At 42.0% G+C, this 22403-nt stretch overlaps 1 protein-coding gene across 8 annotated transcripts in view; it reads left to right on the top strand.

Annotated features, from left to right (window-relative positions):
- The window catches only part of COL16A1 (collagen type XVI alpha 1 chain), a 237183-nt gene that overhangs the window by 149678 nt on the left and 65102 nt on the right, over window positions 1-22403 (top strand). For all 8 annotated transcript variants that reach the window (XM_040424536.1, XM_040424542.1, XM_040424541.1 and 5 more), the window contains exons 15-26: window positions 2860-2904; window positions 2992-3054; window positions 3613-3657; window positions 13133-13228; window positions 14271-14309; window positions 14741-14785; window positions 16216-16251; window positions 16335-16448; window positions 17420-17455; window positions 18657-18692; window positions 20110-20190; window positions 21781-21825. In XM_040424536.1, coding sequence (XP_040280470.1) covers window positions 2860-2904; window positions 2992-3054; window positions 3613-3657; window positions 13133-13228; window positions 14271-14309; window positions 14741-14785; window positions 16216-16251; window positions 16335-16448; window positions 17420-17455; window positions 18657-18692; window positions 20110-20190; window positions 21781-21825 — 681 coding nt within the window. The remainder of the gene's footprint in view (window positions 1-2859; window positions 2905-2991; window positions 3055-3612; window positions 3658-13132; window positions 13229-14270; window positions 14310-14740; window positions 14786-16215; window positions 16252-16334; window positions 16449-17419; window positions 17456-18656; window positions 18693-20109; window positions 20191-21780; window positions 21826-22403) is intronic.

Raw genomic sequence — 22403 nt, 5'->3', positions numbered from 1 at the left:
AGATCAATTATGCAGTCAGCTACTGTACATGCATAGCAAGCATCAAGCTGAAAGAGCCACAATAGATATTCACACAGAGAATAAAATAGCGAGGGCATTAAGCAAATGATTATTCTTGCATTGTACTTACAGTGTATCTGAGTTTTCAAAAAGGTTTACATAAGGGCTGTGCTTCTTTGAACAATCATAACTGTGAAATTATGTGTCTTTTTGGGCTTCCCTAATGTTCTTTTCAGCCGTTCACTGTTTCAGCTGCACAGCTAGATGCACTTCTGTCACAAGTAGTGGGCGTCTCCCTTCTGTGTAATCTGAGAGCACTGTGCTGCTGTGATCTTCGTTCCCTTACGTCCGACTATGTTTGTTTTCGGCTCTAGAGCTCACAGAACAGATAAGGAGGTGAAAATCACACTGTTTTCAGGCTCAGGATCTCAGCTAGCTTTGACATACCTCCCTTTTCTGTGAACCGTCTTCTGTGTCTCTGTAACTAGGGACATCCTTCCCTGATAACTGCAGTGAACTCTTTACAGCTTTTTTTCAGGTGGATGCAGGCATATTTTTTTTAAATGAAGTGATTGAGACATTTGCAATTTACACCATTCTCTATCAAATGAAATGAAATTGTGTGAAAGTACAATGACTTTAAAGTCTAGGTTAACTTAGAAGAAAATTGTAAGGCAGCTCTCACTTGCAGTGGTTGAATCACCTGTGGTGCACGGATGCCGCACCTGGATGCGGTAAAAATCCAAAGAACAAAGAAGAGAAATCCGGCTCACTTCAGGTGAAGTATAATAGCTTTTTATTCCAGCGAAGTAAAATCCGTAAACAAGTGTACATAAATCAATCTACGCGTTTCAGACCTCTTAGGTATGTGGGTCGTTCCTCATGACAAGCATGTGTATGAAATGGGAGCACCTCCTTATGTATCCCAAACTAACCCCAGGTTAATGAGTATCACCTGGGAGGAGGAGACACAAGGGGGTGTTCCCATGCAAATTGACAAAGCTAAAAAAAACTTTTAAACCAAAATCAAAGCAAACGTGAGAAAGAGACTGAGGTATAAATGCTGCCATTATAACAATAATCATAGTAATGGGTAAAAAAATCAAAATTCAAAGAGAGCAATAGTCATAGGGTCAATGCATATACACAAAAAAAAAGAAAAGGAAAGAAAATGCCATGATCTCATGTCATCTTACAATATTGACATGAGATCATGGCGTTTTCTTTTCTTTTCTTTTTTTTTGTGTATATGCATTGACCCTATGACTATTGCTCTCTTTGAATTTTGATTTTTTACCCATTACTATGATTATTGTTATAATGGCAGCATTTATACCTCAGTCTCTTTCTCACGTTTGCTTTGATTTTGGTTTAAAGTTTTTTTTTTAGCTTTGTCAATTTGCATGGGAACACCCCCTTGTGTCTCCTCCTCCCAGGTTATACTCATTAACCTGGGGTTAGTTTGGGATACATAAGGAGGTGCTCCCATTTCATACACATGCTTGTCATGAGGAACGACCCACATACCTAAGAGGTCTGAAACGCGTAGATTGATTTATGTACACTTGTTTACGGATTTTACTTCGCTGGAATAAAAAGCTATTATACTTCACCTGAAGTGAGCCGGATTTCTCTTCTTTGTTCTTTAGGTTAACTTAGAAGGTACACATGTATTAGATATTTACTGTAATAATAGCCCCTAAAAAATTACTATTGGCATCTTTCCTTTTAGTTGTAAGAACAATACTGTTGAGAATTTGTGGCAAATCCAGAAATACTGGGCTTGTTGCAAATGAGAAAATCCATTGCATATCTTCATATCTGCACCGTGCATACTCATGGCATTTTTGCAACACTAATTCATATGCTCAGTACGTTACATCCATAGCATATGGACCCATATTCTAATTTGTGACCAGCTGACCATGAGCTAAAACCCCAGATGATCTGATTTTCAGACAGTCCAGTGTGTATGGGTGTGTCTCAGCTTTTACGTGCTGCAGATTTAAGGGGAAAGAAGGATCATACAATTAGATTTCAAAATGTCCAACACTTTTGTTCCCAAGGGCAATAAACCACTGCCAGACACCTCATTCCCATCTTCCTATTCAGAAAGCATGAACGTTTGGCGAACCCTTGTGCATTGATTCACGATGGACGCTTTCCCCATCCACAGGGGAGAGAGAAATGGCTGGTGCAAATTAGTGATGATGGCCATGGGAACCAGGTTTTCTCTATAAATGAGGTCTCAGAAGCACCTTTTACACATTTATGGCATATCCTGTTAATATAGCATCAACCCTTTAATGATGGAGTTCATGCTGTTTTTGGTACTATTAAAACATTTTTAGCATTATGGGCGCTATATTTCTGAAATGTCTTATTAATAAATAAGACACATTTATAAGATAATGTCATGTGTCTAAGTCAGTCGTATCTCACATCTCATTCTCTGGGCCAGGTTGGCACTATCATACGTAAATAAGTTTTCTATTCCTAAAAGTCATCTTTACGCATAGATAAACTTGAACATCTTGTAACCCTTGCCTCTTAGTGCCCTTTTCAAAAATAAAATGTTATAGTGGTTGAAATTCTCTCTGACTAAAGATGTCACAATCTCTTGACCAACATTGAGACCATGACTTTCTACATTTTCCACTATCAATGACAATGATTTTACTAAAGTGTTGACTACTACCTCTGATCACAGAAATTATCCTGGAGACTTACAGTCAGTGATAGCCCTGGGGTGGAATCCATAAATATTGATTTTTAAATGACTAATTTTTGGTTGTCTAAAGAGCAGGATAACATCTAGTGTTTGCTATCACGTGGCATTAATTATCTTATTGCAAACAGGGTCCGAGAGGATATGAAGGACCATCTGGGCCACATGGGGAAAAAGTAAGCTGCATTTGTCGCCATACAGAAATATTATACAGTATGTCAGCTTCCAGCAGGTAAAATAATAACTGTTCTAATGCCACTTAGGGACAAAAGGGTGAAATAGGATACACTGGACTGAAAGGAACAGCTGGTTATCCAGGACGAGATGTAAGTATCATGCATCTTTTTTGAACTTTTTTCTTATTAATCATCTCCATCCAGCACACTTATATTTGAAAATATTACATTTTGAAGAGTTTTTGTTGGGAAATGTTGCATTAGTAACTAAAACAACTCTGTGAGGGCACTGTCAGGGCAGAGGATTCCAACAGAACTGTCATTACTTTGCCAGTCTTGGGCAGCATTGGGCACAGTCTTGGTACAAGAGGCAGGTGCTGGAAAGTACAAGTTCAGCAGGGAATAAAAATATATATTTAAAACATTAGTAAGAGAAATACAGCATAAACAGAGACATGCTGCCTGAATATGTAGCTTAGAGTGAAGTCAAGGACATATTTTACAGATATACTCCATCTCAGTAGAATCGGGTTTCAAAGAAATATAATTTTTGCATTGTACAGTATATGGATTATGATGCCATCTACTAACTAAGGTAATCAAATATAATAGGGAGACCTGCTGAAGGTTACCTTTAAACAATACCATAACATAGTGCATATGCTAAAAAAAACAGTACATATTGAACTTTTATTCTCATTAATCTAGGGAAAACCAGGTGAAATCTGTGTGGTGGGTCCAAAAGGGCAAAAGGTAAGTGTTAGTCAGTTTTATTTGTGATGCTCATGTGCTAAGAATTTGTGAATCTATATGGCGAAGATAATATGTGATACCAATGACTGTATGTCACATCCTATACACTTGCATACTGATTGTAAAGTATACTGTATATGTTCTGGCCATAACTACTGATTGTAGAGGTGGTCACATGTAGAAGTACATGTTATTATGACAGAATGTCACATATACGAGTCTGTAAGTAATCCTTAATCCATATGGGGAATAGCTGGGGGGCGGGAGGCATACGGTAGATGCCAATCTCAGCACAGCTTCATTTAGTTTTCCACTTGAAAAATTAGTGCTATGGTACAGGGTCACCATCCGGGACAAAATTCCAAATCTGTGACTAGAGATGAGCGAATTGAATCAGACAAAGTGGAATTCGATCTGAATTTCAGGAAAAATTAGATTCACAACTAATGCAAATTTCCTCTCGCTTCGTGGTAACGAATCAAAATTTTTCCTAAAATGGCGGCTACACGTTCCTACACGCAAGGAACTCTGGGAAGGCGGGCTGACCCATAATTCCATGCATGCAGCCAGCCCTGTAATGTCACAGCCCTATAAATACGGCGGCCTTCTTAGAGTCAGACATTTTCAAGCGTTCTGAGTGCAGGGACAGACGTGAGAAGGCGCTAGGGACAGTAATTGGAAAAACCTCATAGTGAAAAAAAACTGAAAAAAAAAAGATTTATAAGTGCAGGGAAAGAATAGGGAGGAATCATTTCACAGCATCTTAGTGCAGGGAGAGACGTCAGAAGGCGCTAGGGACAGGGCTAGAAAAGCGATTTACAAGTGCAGAGAAAGATTATTTGGGGTTCTAAATAGCTATTATACAGCTCTGAAAAATATATGGGCACTTCACTGGTGCATTTATTTCTGCTGAAAGCGTTTACTGGCCAGTTCAGTTATGTGTGTTGAAAGCATGGCTGGGAGTTTATTCAGCGTTCAGCTCTGCAGTTATATGCGGTAAAATCTTTATTGACGTATTTAGGTGGAAAAACAAATTGTACTCAGCGTTCAGCTCTGTAGTAATATGCGGTAAAATCTTTTGTGACTTATTTTGGTCAAAAAACTAATTGTATTCAGCGTTCAGCGCTGCAGTTATATGTGGTAAAATCTTTTGTGATGTATTTCTGTGGGAAAACAAATCTTATTCAGCGTTCAGCGCTGTAGTTGTATGCAGTAAAATCTTTATTGACGTATTTTGGTGGAAAAACAAATTGTATAAAATGTTCAGCGCTGCAGTTATATGTGGTAAAATCTTTATTGAAGTATTTCAGTTGAAAAATAAAATGAATTTACTGGTCAGCGCTGCGGTTATATGCGGTAAAATCTTTATAAGAGTATGTCGGTTAAAAACAAAATTAATTCAGTGGTCAGCGCGATGGTTATATGTGGTAAAATGGTAAAATCTTTTTTTTTTCCCCCTAATAGGGTAAACATGGCCAAACTGTGGCTCTCCAGTCGCTGCAAAACTACAACTCCCAGCATGTCCAGACTGCCTACAGCTATCAGCCTACAGCAGGGCATGGTGGGAATTGTAGCTTTACAACAGCTGGAGACACTAGCCATCTTTGTGAGACAACAACTTTAAAGGGGTTTTCCAGGATGGCCTACACTTCTGATCTGATTGGTAAGGGACCGACACTATGCACCCCCCCAATCAGTTGTCTGCAGTAGCTCTGGCTTCAGAAAAAAAAAATATGCGGTAAAATCTTTAGTGACGTATCTTGATGAACTTTGCGACTCTTATGGGCCTAAAGCTATCTTGACGCTTTGTCTTCTCATTGTCTGTAGCTACTAGAGGCCTGTTCATGCCAGGCAGGCTCCCCCAGAAGTATCTTGTATTATCAATACTCATTGTGCCATTTTGTGGCTTTCTCATGCTGCTGCCACCTCCAGACTCTGTCATTGTGCAACACTGTGGCCTCATCCTGATGCTGCCGACACCTCCGGACTCTGTCATTGTGCCATTCTGTGGCCTCCTCATGCTGCTGCCAACTCCAGACTCTGTCATTGTGCCACTCTGTGGCCTACTCATGCTGCTGCCACCTCCAGATTCTGTCATTGTGCCACTCTGTGGCCTCCTCCTGATGCTGCTGCAGACACCTCCAGACTCTGTCATTGTGCCACTCTGGGGCCTACTCATGCTGCTGCTACCTCCACACTCTGTCATTGTGCCACTCTGTGGCCTTCTCATGCTGCTGCCACATTCAGACTCTTTCATTGTGCCACTCTGTGGCCAACTCATGCTGCTGCCACCTCCAGACTCTGTCATTGTGCCACTCTGTGGCCTACTCATGCTGCTGCCACCTCCAGACTCTGTCATTGTGCCACTATGTGGCTTCCTCATGCTGCTGCTGCTGCCGACACCTCTAGGCTGTCTTTGTGCCACTCTGTGGCCTACTCATGCTGCTGCCACCTCCGTACTCTTTCATTGTGCCACTCTGTGGCCTCCTCCTGATGCTGCTGCTGCCGACACCTCCAGATTCTGTCATTGTGCCACTCTGTGGCCTACTCATGCTGCTGTCACCTCCAGACTCTGTCATTATGCCACTCTGTGGCCTTCTCATGATGCTGCCACATTCAGAATCTGTCATTGTGCCACTCTGTGGCCTCCTCCTGATGCTGCTGCTGCCGACAACTCTACACTCTGTCATTGTGCCACTCTGTGGCCTACTCATGCTGCTGCCACCTCCAGACTCTGTTATTGTGCCACTCTGTGGCCTACTCATGCTGCTGCCACCTCCAGACTCTGTCACTGTGCCATTCTGTGGCCTTCTCATGATGCTGCCACATTCAGAATCTGTCATTGTGCCACTCTGTGGCCTACTCATGTTGCTGCCACCTCCCGACTATGTCATTGTGCCACTCTGTGGCCTCCTCCTGATGCTGCTGCTGCCACCTCCAGACTCTGTCATTGTGCCACCCTGTGACTTCCTCATGCTGCTGCCAACTCCAGACTCTGTCATTGTGCTACTCTGTCGCCTTCTCATGCTGCTGCCACATTCAGACTCTGTCATTGTGCCACTCTGTGGCCTCCTCCTGATGCTGCTGCTGCGGCTGCCACCTCCAGATTCTGTCATTGTGCCACTCTGTGCCTCCTCCTGATGCTGCTGCTGCCACCTCCCGACTCTGTCATTGTGCCACTCTGTGGCCTCCTCCTGATGCTGCTGCTGCCACCTCCCGACTCTGCCATTGTGCCACTCTGTGGCCTACTCATGCTGCTGCCACCTCCAGACTCTGTCATTGTGCCACTCTGTGACTTCCTCATGCTGCTGCCAACTCCAGACTCTGTCATTGTGCTACTCTGTGGCATACTCATGCTGCTGCCACCTCCAGACTCTGTCATTGTGCTACTCTGTCACCTTCTCATGCTGCTGCTGCCAACTCCAGACTCTGTCATTGTGCCACTCTGGGGCCTACTCATGCTGCTGCCACTTCCAGACTCTGTCATTGTGCCATTCTGTGGCCTTCTCATGATGCTTCCACATTCAGAATCTGTCACTGTGCCACTCTGTGGCCTCCTCCTAAAGCTGCTGCTGCCGACACCTCTACACTCTGTCATTGTGACACTCTGTGGCCTACTCATGCTGCTGCCACCTCCAGACTCTGTTATTGTGCCACTCTGTGGCCTCCTCCTGATGCTGCTGCTGCCGACACCTCCAGACTCTGTCATTGTGCCTGTGGCCTACTCATGCTGCGGCCACCTCCAGACTCTGTCATTGTGCCACTCTGTGACCTCCTCCTGATGCTGCTGCTGCCGACACCTCCAGACTCTGTCATTGTGCCACTCTGGGGCCTACTCATGCTGCTGCCACCTCCAGACTCTGTCATTGTGCCACTCTGTGGCCTTCTCATGATTCTGCCACATTCAGAATTTGTCATTGTGCCACTCTGTGGCCTCCTCCTGATGCTGCTGCTGCCGACACCTCCAGACTCTGTCATTGTGCCACTCTGGGGCCTACTCATGCTGCGGCCACCTCCAGACTCTGTCATTGTGCCACTCTGTGGCCTTCTCATGATGCTTTCACATTCAGAATCTGTCACTGTGCCACTCTGTGGCCTCCTCCTGATGCTGCTGCTGCCGACACCTCTACACTCTGTCATTGTGCCACTCTGTGGCCTACTCATGCTGCTGCCACCTCCAGACTCTGTTATTGTGCCACTCTGTGGCCTCCTCCTGATGCTGCTGCCGACACCTCCAGACTCTGTAATTGTGCCACTCCGTGGCCTCCTCCTGATGCTGCTGCTGCCGACATCTCCAGACTCTGTCATTGTGCCACTCTGTGGCCTACTCATGCTGCGGCCACCTCCAGACTCTGTCATTGTGCCACTCTGTGGCCTCCTCCTGATGCTGCTGCTGCCAACACCTCCAGACTCTGTAATTGTGCCACTCCGTGGCCTCCTCCTGATGCTTCTGCTGCCGACACCTCCAGACTCTGTCATTGTGCCACTCTGGGGCCTACTCATGCTGCTGCCACCTCCAGACTCTGTCATTGTGCCACTCTGTGGCCTTCTCATGATGCTGCCACATTCAGAATCTGTCATTGTGCCACTCTGTGGCCTACTCATGTTGCTGCCACCTCCCGACTCTGTCATTGTGCCACTCTGTGGCCTTCTCATGATGCTGCCACATTCAGAATCTGTCATTGTGCCACTCTGGGGCCTACTCATGCTGCTGCCACCTCCAGAATCTGTCATTGTGCCACTCTGTGGCCTCCTCCTGATGCTGCAGCTGCCACCTCCAGACTCTGTCATTGTGCCACTCTGTGGCCTACTCATGCTGCTGCCACCTCCAGACTCTGCAATTGTGCCACTCTGTGGCCTACTCATGCTGTTGCCACTTCCAGACTCTGCCATTGTGCCACTCTGTGGCCTCCTCCTGATGCTGCTTCTGCCGAAACCTCCAGACTCTGTCATTGTGCCACTCTGTGGCCTACTCATGCAGCTGCCCCCTCTAGACTCCATTCTGAGGCTTCCTCATGCTGCTGCCAACTCCAGACTCGGTCATTGTGCCACTCGGTCGCTTTCTACTGCTGCTGATGCTGCTGCCGCCACCTACAGAATCTGTCATTGTGTCACTCGGTCGCCTCCTCATGCTGCTTCCACCTCCAGACCCTGTCATTGGGCCACTCTGTGGTCTCCTCATGCTGCTTTCTGGTAATGCTCTTGAGATGGTCGACCTGGTTGAGCGCTCTGAGGCTACAAGGAATCTACAGGGGAGTTCTTTTGGGAGGGGGGCAGTCAAACCCTGGAAATCTCCACCCCAGACCCGGCGGCTGGTGCCAGTAAAACCAGCCTGGGATTTACCCCCTGCAGACCCATCTCCAGTGGTCTGCTGGTGGTGTCAGGAGCCTCGCCACATAAGGGCCAACTGTCCCCATCGGGGCGAACCTATGGATACTAACTATAGCTACCGCCACTCATTGTATGCCAGGAAGCTGTGTGCAACAGGTACCCCCGAGACTATAGACAATAGCCACCTGTGCCAGGTGGAAGTGGGAGACACTCTGGCTATGGCTCTGCTGAACTCAGGGAGTCTGGTGTCCCTGGTAAGAGCTGCCTGCCGAGTATACTGGCTGAAAAGTCGGGGTAGTGTGAATCCATGGAGACTTAAAGGACTATCCCACTAACCTGGTGTCTCTGTCCACGGTGGCCAGCAGGTGGACTCACGAGGTGGCCGTCGCTATCAATTTACATTCTGAACTTATAATTGGGAGAGACTTCCCGGGTTTCCCGGCACTGTGGCCTGATACAAAAGTTACCGATACCTGTGAGACAGGTGTAACCCCAGTAGAGTGGCCTTGCTCAGGGGGGAAACCGGAACCCTGGGAACCTGAGACCAAAGGGCCAGTGGTAGGGTTTCCTGCTGCTGCTCATTAGCCTCCCGCTGCTGCCAGTTAGCCTCCATGAGGGCTTTCACAAGAACTTCCATTTTGTCAAGGAAAACGGGTTGTAATCTCGCTGGTTTAATTGTGGGGATTTGCTCTGGTAGGCAGGTTAGCGGACGCAGTATAGAGGCAACAACAAAGGCTTTAAAATAAACAGTTCAGTGTTTATTCACACATTAAGTAAATGACAAAACAAGGCAGGTACCCTTGACGGAGGCTGCCAAAGAGAAAACCGCCTTCATCACACCAGAGGGACTGTACCAATATAAGGTGTTACCCTTTGGTCTGCATGGCACCCCTGCCACTTTTCAATGGCTCATGGACATTGTGCTGCGTCCACATCATCGGTACGCTTCGGCTTACCTGGACGATATTCACAGTACCGACTGGGAAAGTCACCTACCAAAAGTACAGACTGTAGTGGACTCCCTTCAAAAGGCTGGACTAACAGCTAACCCCAAAAAAATGTGCAATAGGGTTAGAGGAGACAAAATACCTGGGGTATGTCATTGGGCGCAGACTCATCAAACCCCAAGTGAAGAAAATAGAGGCAATACGGAATTGGCCTCGACCTGTCACTACTAGGTAAGTAAAGTCGTTCATGGAAATGGTGGGATATTATATGAGGTTTGTCCCTAACTTTGCTACGGTGGCCGCACCATTGACAGGACTCTTGAAGGGACGCAAGTCAGTGATGGTCCACTGGGATGATCAGGCGTAAGAGGCTTTCTACGCTTTGAAGTCAGCCCTGTGTGGGTACCCGGTTTTGGTGACACCCGACTTCAAAAGGGAGTTTATAGTACAGAACGATTCCTCCGAAGTACGTCTCGGTGCTGTACTCTCTCAGGTTGTCAACGGGGAGGAGCATCCCATTGTCTTCCTCAGCCGTAAGCTCACCCCAACCGAGACCAGGTACAGTATAGTGGAGAGAGAGTGCCTGGCTATCAAGTGGGCACTGGAGTCTCTCCGCTATTATTTGTTGGTGAGAAAGTTCCGCCTGGTGACTAACCACTCCCCTCTCAAATGGATGAGCCAGGCCAAGAACAGAAATGCCCGGGTCACCCGATGGTTTCTCTCCCTACAAAATTTAACATTTTCGGTGGAACACAGGGCAGGCCGGTTGCAAGAAAAGCAGATGCCCTTTCCCGGGTACACTGTTTGACATGTGTTCACCCCCTCAGGGTCGAACAAAGGAAGGAGGTATGTACGAAGGTACAAGGGGTCGTCATTGATGGTAGGTATGTGTCACCGAGGTTCCTGGACTCTGTGAAGTAAGAGCCGGTATTTTCATGTGTCAGCGGCAGCTAATGCTGTTTGACACGTTGCTGTTTAGTATAGCTGTAATAGCTGATCCGGGACGGCTCTTACTGGGAGTAGTCAAAGTGCTGGGTGGGTGACTACCCCCCACGTTCCAGGCCGGGTCTTGGTTTTGGGCTATAAAACACAGGTAGCACTGTCAGGTGGTTTGGATTACTTCTCTCTGACAGTGGAGTTCTATCAGTCTCTGTGTTGGGACCTGGGAGTTTGGGCCTGGATTAAGACCTGCTACCTTGTTGGTGCGAATCCCCACTATATATATACATCCAAATAGTTCTATGTAACATACGTTAAATTCACCTGGTACAACAATAGAGATGCACAAGATCACAAACAATGGATAGTAGGGCATTAACCTACCATACCCCCAGTTACCCTAAATTCAACATTTAAACCTTTGGGCTTCAATGTATCAAGACGGAAAATCCATCTGAGCTCATTTTTCTTTAATAACACTAGCCTATCTCTGCCCCTTTCCAGCGGTTTCACATGATCCAAGATCATGAATCTTAATTCATTCTCCTTATGATTTTTTTCCGCAAAATGCTTTGATACCGGTAGATCTTTTCTTTTATTTCTGATGGATTGTTTATGATTGTTTAACCTGGTTGTTATGTCGCACGTGGTCTCTCCCACGTACAGCATTTTACACGGGCACCACAATACATATATTACCCAAGATGAGTCACATGTAAGATAATATTTGATGTAAAAAATCTCTCCTGTTTTTGGATGTGTAAATGCCGACCCCTTATGCATAAGTTTGCAATTTACACATCCCAAACACGGGAAACTCCCTGTACGTTTGGTTTTCAAAAATGTTTGTCTTGCCTGACCTTTTTCTGGCACCCTTGAGCGCACTATTCTATCCCTAATATTCCGTGCTCTTTTATATGCCATCATTGGGGGATCTCTGAAAGCCGCTATTGCACTGTTGCACTTTAAGTTTCACTTGGCTTGAAAAAGGTTCTGAGAGAGACCCAAAACATTGCTGTATGACATGTGTGAATAAATAGCACATTTTTTTCATATTTAAGGAGTGCCGCGGATTTTCATTATTTATATATATATATATATATACACTCACCTAAAGAATTATTAGGAACACCAGTTGCTTCAATGCATTTAGGGGGGTGGTCCTGGTCAAGACAATCTCCTGAACTCCAAACTGAATGTCAGAATGGGAAAGAAAGGTGATTTAAGCAATTTTGAGCGTGGCATGGTTGTTGGTGCCAGACGGGCCGGTCTGAGTATTTCACAATCTGCTCAGTTACTGGGATTTTCACGCACAACCATTTCTAGGGTTTACAAAGAATGGTGTGAAAAGGGAAAAACATCCAGTATGCGGCAGTCCTGTGGGCAAAAATGCCTTGTGGATGCTAGAGGTCAGAGGAGAATGAGCCGACTGATTCAAGCTGATAGAAGAGCAACGTTGACTGAAATAACCACTCGTTACAACCGAGGTATGCAGCAAAGCATTTGTGAAGCCACAACACGCACAACCTTGAGGCGGATGGGCTACAACAGCAGAAGACCCCACCGGGTACCACTCATCTCCACTACAAATAGGAAAAAGATGCTACAATTTGCACAAGCTCACCAAAATTGGACTGTTGAAGACTGGAAAAATGTTGCCTGGTCTGATGAGTCTCGATTTCTGTTGAGACATTCAAATGGCAGAGTCCGAATTTGGCGTAAACAGAATGAGAACATGTATCTATCCTCTGATGGCTACTTCCAGCAGGATAATGCACCATGTCACAAAGCTCGAATCATTTCAAATTGGTTTCTTGAACATGACAATGAGTTCACTGTGCTAAAATGGCCCCCACAGTCACCAGATCTCAACCCAATAGAGCATCTTTGGGATGTGGTGGAACGGGAGCTTCGTGCCCTGGATGTGCATCCCTCAAATCTCCATCAACTGCAAGATGCTATCCTATCAATATGGGCCAACATTTCTAAAGAATGCTATCAGCACCTTGTTGAATCAATGCCACGTAGAATTAAGGCATTTCTGAAGGCAAAAGGGGGTCCAACACCGTATTAGTATGGTGTTCCTAATAATTCTTTAGGTGAGTGTGTGTGTGTGTGTATATATATATATATATATATATATATATATATATAATATTTTCTATTTATTTATTTTTTATATAGAAATTGTAAGTTAGTTGAAACTTGTTAGCAATTTCTTAAATCATGAAGTTTGTTCTTTGATTGTTTTGTTGTAGGGAGAATCTGGAATAGTAGGTCCTGAAGGCCTTGCAGGAGAACCAGGACCTCCAGGAAAACCTGGACTTCCAGGAGTTGGAATACAAGGCAAACCGGTGAGTTCTTTAATACTTCTGGAAGCTGAAGACAATCCTCTGTTGATATCAAGCCAGGGTATAATCCACCCAATCCTTTAGTGTTGACAGATAGGATTGTAGTCTGCATGTCTTGATCAAGAGTGCCATTTGGTCTTTGAAGACCTGATAATTCTGAGATCTATGGGGTTTCTAAATTAAGTAAAAAGTTTAATTGTGCAAATATTAGAGTTGATGATCAATATGTTGTCTAATAAAAGCAAGCAATCTATTCCCATACTATATTTGTAGAAGGCAAAGGTTCTATTCATGCATTTGCTATAGTTTCTATTCAAGACTTTGTTCTCCACAGACAGCACAAGTACCCACTGATTTTAATGTGTTCATTCACACATCTATGAATTTTCACCATCCATGGAGTCGGGGTTACGTCACAGATGCATGCTCTATTTTTGTCTGTAATCATGAATCCCTCAAACCCATTATAGTCTATGGGTCAGTGACAAAACATGGATCCGTGGCATGGTATCCGTGTTGCATCTGTATTTCATGGATTGTTGCTTGGAAATGACACACAGAGGGCAAAAAACAGACATGCGGACAAAACACGGATTCTTCACAGACATGAAATACTGACCATCTTGTCACTGATGTCACCATGGACGTGTGAATGAGGCCAAATGCCACATGCTGCACTGTTCTTGCCATCATAAGTTATAGAAACACTGATGTGAACATTGTCTGAACTAAATAATATAAAACTAAATGCGCTTGGATTTTCTGGTAAATTCAGTACTACAATAGTTACAGAATTTTTTCAGATCGTGTAAAAAAGACACCATTAGAGAAACCTGATGGTCCCAATTATATTCAATGGACTCTGTCTGGTGCTGGTATCTGTTATGTTACGGATCCAGCCCTGCTGGGATTTTTGTCTTTCAGTTCCTATGAGAGAGCAGGAAATACAAGCCTTACATTTGCACATGTTCTGAAATTTAAAAACTTAAATATTTGCATTTTATCTTACTAGTAAACTTGTTTATCCTTATTTTTATCATTTTAGGGTAGTCCCGGTGGTCCACCTGGTCTTTCAGGAGAGAACGTAAGAGCCTGCAACATTTGTAAAGTGACAGATGGATGATAGATAGATAGATAGATAGATAGATAGATAGATAGATAGATAGATAGATAGATAGATAGATAGATGATATACTCTAAGTGTAAGACAGTGGGTACATTTCATAGAGACAGTCAATGAAAGTTCTTAAAATCTTAGCTTAATTCTACAATACACTGACCACGGCTTCCCAAACAAGGTAACAGCCATAGGGCCAGCCAAAGGTTGTTATAAGGTCTTAAACAGTAACCTTCGGTACAAGTAGTGAAATGTGCAGTAGCATAAAGCAGCACCAGCAGAAGGGATGGGAGGAAGGAGGACTCCCTGGGCCATTTTGAACAAAGTAATTACAGAATGGTGACTTATATAGCTCATATTGGTATTTTAACACTAATCATTTTCTTTTCTACACACAGGGTCAACCAGGAACTCCAGGCAAAGATGGATCTGTGGGAAAACCAGTCAGTATGCCTAATGCCATTTATACTAATGATGCACTTATAACTAATTTACAACTGATACAATTGCTAAGGAGAATACATGTTATCGCAACCATCAGCCACTAAAAGTTAATGTTTCAATTTTACTATCATTAAAAAGAGATGCAAAAGACAAATAAGGGATTTTATCCATAGCAATTGATTGATTTTATTTTCAGAGTTGCAATATAAATATGACTTATGCTGGTAGCCTAGTCAGTGTGTTGTCCCAGCCTAATTTGTCTGCTGTATATGTTTCATGTGCCAGTTTAATGAAACTGTATTTTCCCTCCCTCCCCCAAAAATGCTAACAAAAAAAAGACCCATTGTATCCCAAAATATGGTATCAATAAAAACATTAGTTCACCCTGCTAAAAAATTAGGCCTCACACAGCTGGATTATCAGAAAAAAAAATATAAATATTGGTATTCACAATATGTTTGTTTTTTTTTTAAACATAACACAACCATTTAAAAGTGAGATCTCCATTACTAACCTATAGAATAAAGTTAAAATGTCATTATTACCACGCACTAAACATCCTAAAAATTAAACCATAAAAACAATGGAGGAATTGCATTGTTTTTTTTTCACACAGTCACCCTAAAAATTATTAAAAAGTTACACAATTCACCTGATGTACCCCAAAATGGTGCCATTAAAAGATTAATTTGTCCTGCATACGCTATGTAATCAGAAAAATAAAGAAAGGTTTTGGCTTTTGAAATACAGAGACCAAAAAAAAAAAAAAAAAAGACTATAAACATAATATAAAAAATATGAAAACAATTAAACATAGTAACATATTCTGGTGATCAAATTTCACACAAAAATACTTACGGGAAGAAGAGAGAAGAATGGAGGGAAAGGTTGACAAGCATTGTCTGAGGCAATAATAAATCCTATCTTCAGAACTAAATACACATAAGGCTCTAGTACAGCCAGCTGAATAAGGCATAAAGCAAAATATACACAAGGTTGTAAATAAACTAAAATGTAATAGTGAACTATGGTTTAAGGCAGGACACAGTAGACTTGCAGCTTTTTCTAGTAGGTGTTTTATGGCTGTGTGTATTCAGTTTTTATGTTTGGCAGTGTATAGGTGACAGTTTTTTGGCCATTGAGAGTAATAAAGTGTCTTGAAGTATGTGTGTAAAAAACTGTATAGAATTGCACACAGCATATTATTTTTATGTACTCTAAATTTGTATCCATATATCAAATAGTTCTGTACAGTCTCAGGACTGTACCTCTCTCCCATTTCATTCACTGAGACAGATGTATACTTTTAGATTTGCTACAAATGGATGTCTATGTATATGTTTTAACTGTTTTTTTTTATTTTTATAAAACGCACTTCGTTTAGTTGAATTGGTTTGTAGTGTTATTTTTATTTTTATTTTTTTTACAGGGCAAACCAGGAATCCCTGGACTGAAGGGAGAAAAGGTGAACTGGCATCTGCCTTACCTCTAGTTATTTTATTGCAGTAAGAAAACAAAGTGAGAACTGATATGTTTTGTTTGTTGCAGGGTGATCAATGTGAAATTTGTCCAACGATCAAATCTGATGGCACACAGGTTATCAATGTGCCAGGTATTAAAGGGCAGAAGGGTAGCCCTGGAATTGGAGAGCCAGGACAACCAGTGAGTAATGAATACAGAATGACTAATTCATATAGTAATGTTTAATGAACATCCATTGCTGATCATTAGGCTTAAGGAGCCTCTGTCAGCAGGACCAATCCTATTAAACCAGGTAGGGTTGATCGTGCTGAGTAAAAGGATACCTTATTTATCTTTGTAGGTTACAACGTTCCTGGGATATGATGATTTTTAGCTTTTATCTAAGAGGTGCCTCTTAATAAATTAGGTGCATCTCTGGCCCACCACATGCTAGAAAGCCAAATCTATGCCAGCTAGCTCCTGGCATAAATTATAGCAAATTCGGCAGACTGTGGAGGAACCATCCCACCCACTAAGCCCAGCCCTCTTTTCTAAAATAGCGAGAGCACAACAAGTTGCAAATTATGGAGCAAATACGGCATGCGCCATCATTTGCTGCTTTTTTATGCAACAAAGCTTTAATAAATCCTCCCTGTATGTCTTATTCCCAGTCTTGAACTGTAGTAATTGTACTGCCAGTTATCAGTTCTATTTTGCTCCATGTATCTATCTGTGTTAGAATGCTGGTACTATACCAATACGTAACGCAAGCTTATAGTCAGTGCATGTATTACTTAGTATGGACAAAATGACATATACAGATGCATGTCTGCACTCATTCTCCTACGCCTTAAAGGGCATCTGTCAGCAGATTTGTATCTATGAAACCGGCTGACCTGTTACATGTGCACTTGGCAGCTGAAGGCATATGTGATGGTCCCATGTTCATATGTGCCCGCATTGCTGGGAAAAATGAAGTTTTAATATATGCAAATGAGCCTCTAGGAGCAATGGGAGCAATCTTGAAGTTTTGGTTGAAGTAGTGGATGGCAGGTGTAGAACAAGAAGTAAAAAATTTAACGAAAGACCAGTTACATAATTCTGTAAATGTTTAGTGACTCATAGAGGTTCAAATAGCCCATCATACGTCTGACATATTTTTCTTTCTGCAGGGACCGGAAGGTGAATCAGGACCAAAAGGTGAACAGGTATACCTGGCATGACTTAGAGAAGGAATAACAATCAATTCAGTCTTGCATATTTTCTATTGTGCAAGCAGACCTTCATACTTATATGGTATCACACTGTAATGGCGCTACACTGTCACAAAAATATTCTTATAATGTAATATCTGGAGTAAAAACGCTACAACCAGATGTTACATGCTGGCCATTAGGAAATATTAAACAAAAATGCACGCTAATTTAAAGGACTTCAGTTTTAAATGGGTTGTCTGGTTTCAAATATTGATGCCGTATCCTCATTAATAAGGAATGTTGTTGGCATACAGTGAAACAAACTTGTTAAGTGGTATGTCTCTTAATAAATTTCGTGCATCCTTGGGAAGTCCATGCACCATAAAATTAAATCTACACCAAGGAGCTGGAGTAGATTTCAGATGTTGTGTGCCAGTTTTCTGGTGCACACATTTTTTTATGTGGCCCATGGAGGCCCCATCTACTTTTTGTAAATGTGACAAGGGTGATAGAAAAGGGGGAAGAGTCACACATTTTGAAAAAAAAAGTCACTTGCACCAAAGATTTTGACTATTCTACGTCTTCTGGCATACCACAATGACATATTTCCCCTTGCCAAGTCTTTAAATATGCTAGAATTATGACAATGGCACAGGTTGTATGATGAAACTGATCAGCTATAGACTGTCTACAGGTCTGAGCCAACTTTTATTTGGTGTAGCTTCTTTTAGATTTTTCTGAAAGAAATTTTGGCACATTTTGACACACAAAGTCACATTTTAGGCCACACTCCCTTCCCCGCTACTGCCAAACCCCCTTGTCAAAGTTGTAGATATTAAATTGAGGCACAGTGTCAATAGTGAATCTGGTTCATTGGATGCACTTGAATATACAGTATTCCCATGTTAAATACCACGGGTGGAAGTGCTGGTACTGATATATGACTGGTTCTGCTCTATGATGTCAGACACCACCAGATATATACAGGACATTGGAGACATGTCCACTTTACCCACTGGCTATTGTACCCTATTTGGGCCCACTCTTAGAAATTAGGACTTGCAATAATGATTTGTTACGGCATTTGAAAGGGTCCTATATTTTAATCTCTCCAAATGTGCACAAAAAATTTAGCTATTTTATATGAGATTATTTTTAATAATGTCAACCACCAGCATAATGCATTAAGTCTTTCCATCTTGTTTGAATACAGGGAACCCCAGGAATAAATGGATTGAGGGGTGAAAAGGTAAGATGTTAAATATTGTCTTATATCAATTGGGTTACAAAAAGATACGCTGAAAAATGTGATTCTGTCAGCATAAAAGTAACTAAACGGCTGTGCTATGCAATCTTTTGTTGACTTGTGAGAACACAAAGAGTCCAACTAAATAGTACAGTATGTTGCATTACAAAAAAATTACAGGTTTGGTCAAAATGCATTGAATGATTTTCTTTTTGGCTAGAAATTTGTGGTCAGTTAAACTAAGCCTGGCTGAGGACTAACTGGCTGAGGATTAGATGCAAGATTAAAAGCCAAATGTAAGCTGTTCCAAATAATTGAGCTCACGGACATTACTAAGATCTCAGCTCCTGTTACAACCAAGCAGTCTATTGTATTGTACATGCACAAGTTTGCCAGCTGTACACTAATTCTATCAAGAGAAACCCCCTCCGCCCCCAATCAGCCTGTCATGATGGAAGCTGAAAATTAAATGAGGATTGCACAAATGAAACAACGCCTATAAATGGAAATGTATCAAGAAACAATGAAATTCTGTATTATTTGAATCATCATATTTTATTATAAATATATTTTTAAGAATTTGACTGTAGCAACTACAGCGCACACACCAATCTACTTTCAGCAGCTTACTTGTCAGCTTTGCTGTGTAGACTGAGACAGAGTCAGCAGAGGGCAGGGGATTTAATGTTAGTACACTATATAGTGCATACAGGCTCTGTGTGCATCCTCCTGTCACTCTCTTGTTCCTGGGAGAAAGGGCTTTTGTCAGTTATTTCCCGGAGTCATTTTCATTAAAGGGGTATTTATCAACTATCCACTGGATGTGCAATGAATTAGTGGTAATCCGATCGCTGGTATCTCCTATCAATCTTTTGGATCCCCATCCCTTCCAGCCTTATGACCCTGAAGTTTGTATGAAGTGACGGTCAAGTGGACGCACTGCCACGCCAAACAAACTCTGTGAGAGTCAGCTGTTTATGTAACTCCCATATAGATTGTATGGAGCAGCAGTGTATATGCTTGACTGCTACTTGGTAAAAAAAACACATACATGATACATGTGAAGTATAGGGAAGGGGGTGGAATAGGTGATACATGTTTCTCACTGGAATATTACTTTCATTTTCCATTTATTGCAGCATCCATAGGGTATACAAATCCTGCTGTACTAACTATACCAACTATGAAGAAAGATAATGTGGGCCTATTTATGGCAGCCACATAAAAATGCAGTTCCCTTCTACATGTGTATATTACATTGTAGAGCTAAATTAAAATATAAGTTAAAATAATTATCTTTTCTAGTCTTCTTTTAGAACATCCCTTTCAACTATTGTTTTGTATGAGTTCAGTCTTTCTATGCTTTTGCTTTATATCTCCACGATCTCAAACTGTTTGCACTTTTATCTTTCTGTTTCAGGGGGAGCCATGTACCAATTGCCCAGCAATTTCAAACCCACATGGTATACAAAGTGGCATATCTGGTCTAACTGGTCTACCGGTTTGTAACTCTTTTTTGTATTTTTAATGTGGACACATTTTGATTGTATTCTTAAAGGGAATCTGTCACAACAATTCTGGACTATTATCTGAACTATTACATGAGTAGGAGTGCACATAAGGAGTCCAGATCTACATTTTTCATTTTCTTTTTGCCCCCTGTTACTCCACTGTCAGCACTCAAAGCTGCGCTGAAATGCACAGTCTGGACTGTTGTGCTAACACAATGTAGAGGACTCCTGTGCGCATGCACAGCAGTCCCAACAGTGTATTTCAACGCAGCTTTAAACAATGACATTAGGGAAATGGGGCAGAAGGAAAATAAAAAAAAAAATAGCAATATGGACTCCTTATCTGCAGTACTCATGTATTACTGCAGATAGTAGTCCAAGATCCTGGTGACACATTTCCTTTAATAAATTATTCTTAAGTTGGCGAGTTAGAATGCAGACTCAACCAAAGAGATGATCTTCTTTGGTTGGTTATACTGCATTTGTGAGATGAAAAAGACATTAAACTATCACTGATAGACAGTTTGAAAACAGAAAAAAAGGTAGCTGTTTACATGGCTGGAAAATGGGTAATGTAATATTCCTACAGAGGGTTAATGCTATCTCATAAATCACTATAATGATCATGAATAACTTACAATCAGATTCAATTGCAAAACTAAAAATTCAAATCAGACCTGCCTTCCATTACCAAATCTTTATATTATTTTTAAAGTGAACCTGTCAGGTGATTTCTGCTGCCTTATCTGAGAGAGGGATATGACAGAAGGAGAGACGCTAAACTCCATAATATATAGGTTTATGTGAATTGAAGTAGGCTTTCTGAGTAAAGAGTAAATGTCGACAGGACTCCTAGGAGGCAGTGAGAGTCCTGCCTTACCCCACCAGGATGATTGACAGCTTTCTGTGTACAGACACAAATATAGGGAAAGCTGTCACTGTGCATGTATGTGGGTGGGCAATCAGGTCTCTCACTATCTTTACTAGATAGTGTTCAAAGATATATAGGAGCAAATTTTGTAAGTTGCCAACATTTATTTTCATGTAAGTGGTTTTAAAAGGACTGATGGTAAAGATAATGGTGGAGATTCATCAGGACAGGAATTTTTGTAGTCAGCTTTGGCTGAGTAGGTCTTGACGTAATTTGCTCAAAATTAGCAAATGTCGCACGTTGTATGACAAATTTGGCATACTTTAAAAATAACACTTTTGTCTACAGATCTTACCCACTTGCCACACTCACTTTCACACTTCTCAAAGTGGCAAGAGCAGTGTAAAAATTTCAAAAAATGCTAATTTTTGCACAAAAACGAAACATGCCAAAACTTATGAAAACCAGCATACATGGCTTGGTAAACTACCTCCAATGAGTCTTTATTAACTCAGTGAATTCATATTTTACTATGTTGCACAATGTCTATAGTTACATGACCAATTAAGTTCTGCTACATTTGTGCCTGCATGATATAGCCTCCAAGCTGCATCTCTCAAGAACACATAGCTGAGCATGGTGCAGCTCACCAGTAGTATAGCAATATATGTGACTAACCCAAGTCTAAATCAATCTGTTTTTGAAACAGGGAGTGCCTGGTGCAACTGGTCCATCTGGAACAAAAGGAGAAAAGGTACTATAAATGTACATCAATTATTAAACACCATATAGTGGCATATATTATAAAGTGGAAGTTTCTGATTTATCTGATCATGGACATATTGATTGAGGCAGGGTGAACAGCAGATAACTCCCATACAAGAATAGTATATGTCTCTCTAACTTGCACCTATTAATCGTGGGCCATGTAATTCATTAGCTCAGTGCCTTTCATGGAATCCAATCCTATCTACTTGGTCCCTTTGCCCAAATTGAATATATGGATACAACTGTTAAATTGTGGATAATAGCAGGTGCTCAGTCTTAATGGTCGTCCGTGAGACCATACAAAAGGTTTTTTCCACACGCCAAGATGGCTGGCACACACACTAGTCTGGTTAAAAAGGCCAAAAAGTATATTGTGTATATTTGTAGTAGTGTTTATTAATCAAATAGCAGAAAATAGAAAACCAGCAATAAAATCACTGATAGATATACACTGCCAGTCCAAAAAAAATGTCGCCACCAAAAAAAGGTCATACACTCGTTGGACCGCCTTAAGCTTTGATTACAGCACGCATTCGCTGTGGCATTGTTTCGATAAGCTTCTGC

The sequence above is a fragment of the Bufo bufo genome, chromosome 3, assembly GCF_905171765.1.
Source record: "Bufo bufo chromosome 3, aBufBuf1.1, whole genome shotgun sequence".
Taxonomy (NCBI): Eukaryota; Metazoa; Chordata; class Amphibia; order Anura; family Bufonidae; genus Bufo; species Bufo bufo.
This window is presented reverse-complemented; position numbering and strand designations above follow the sequence as displayed.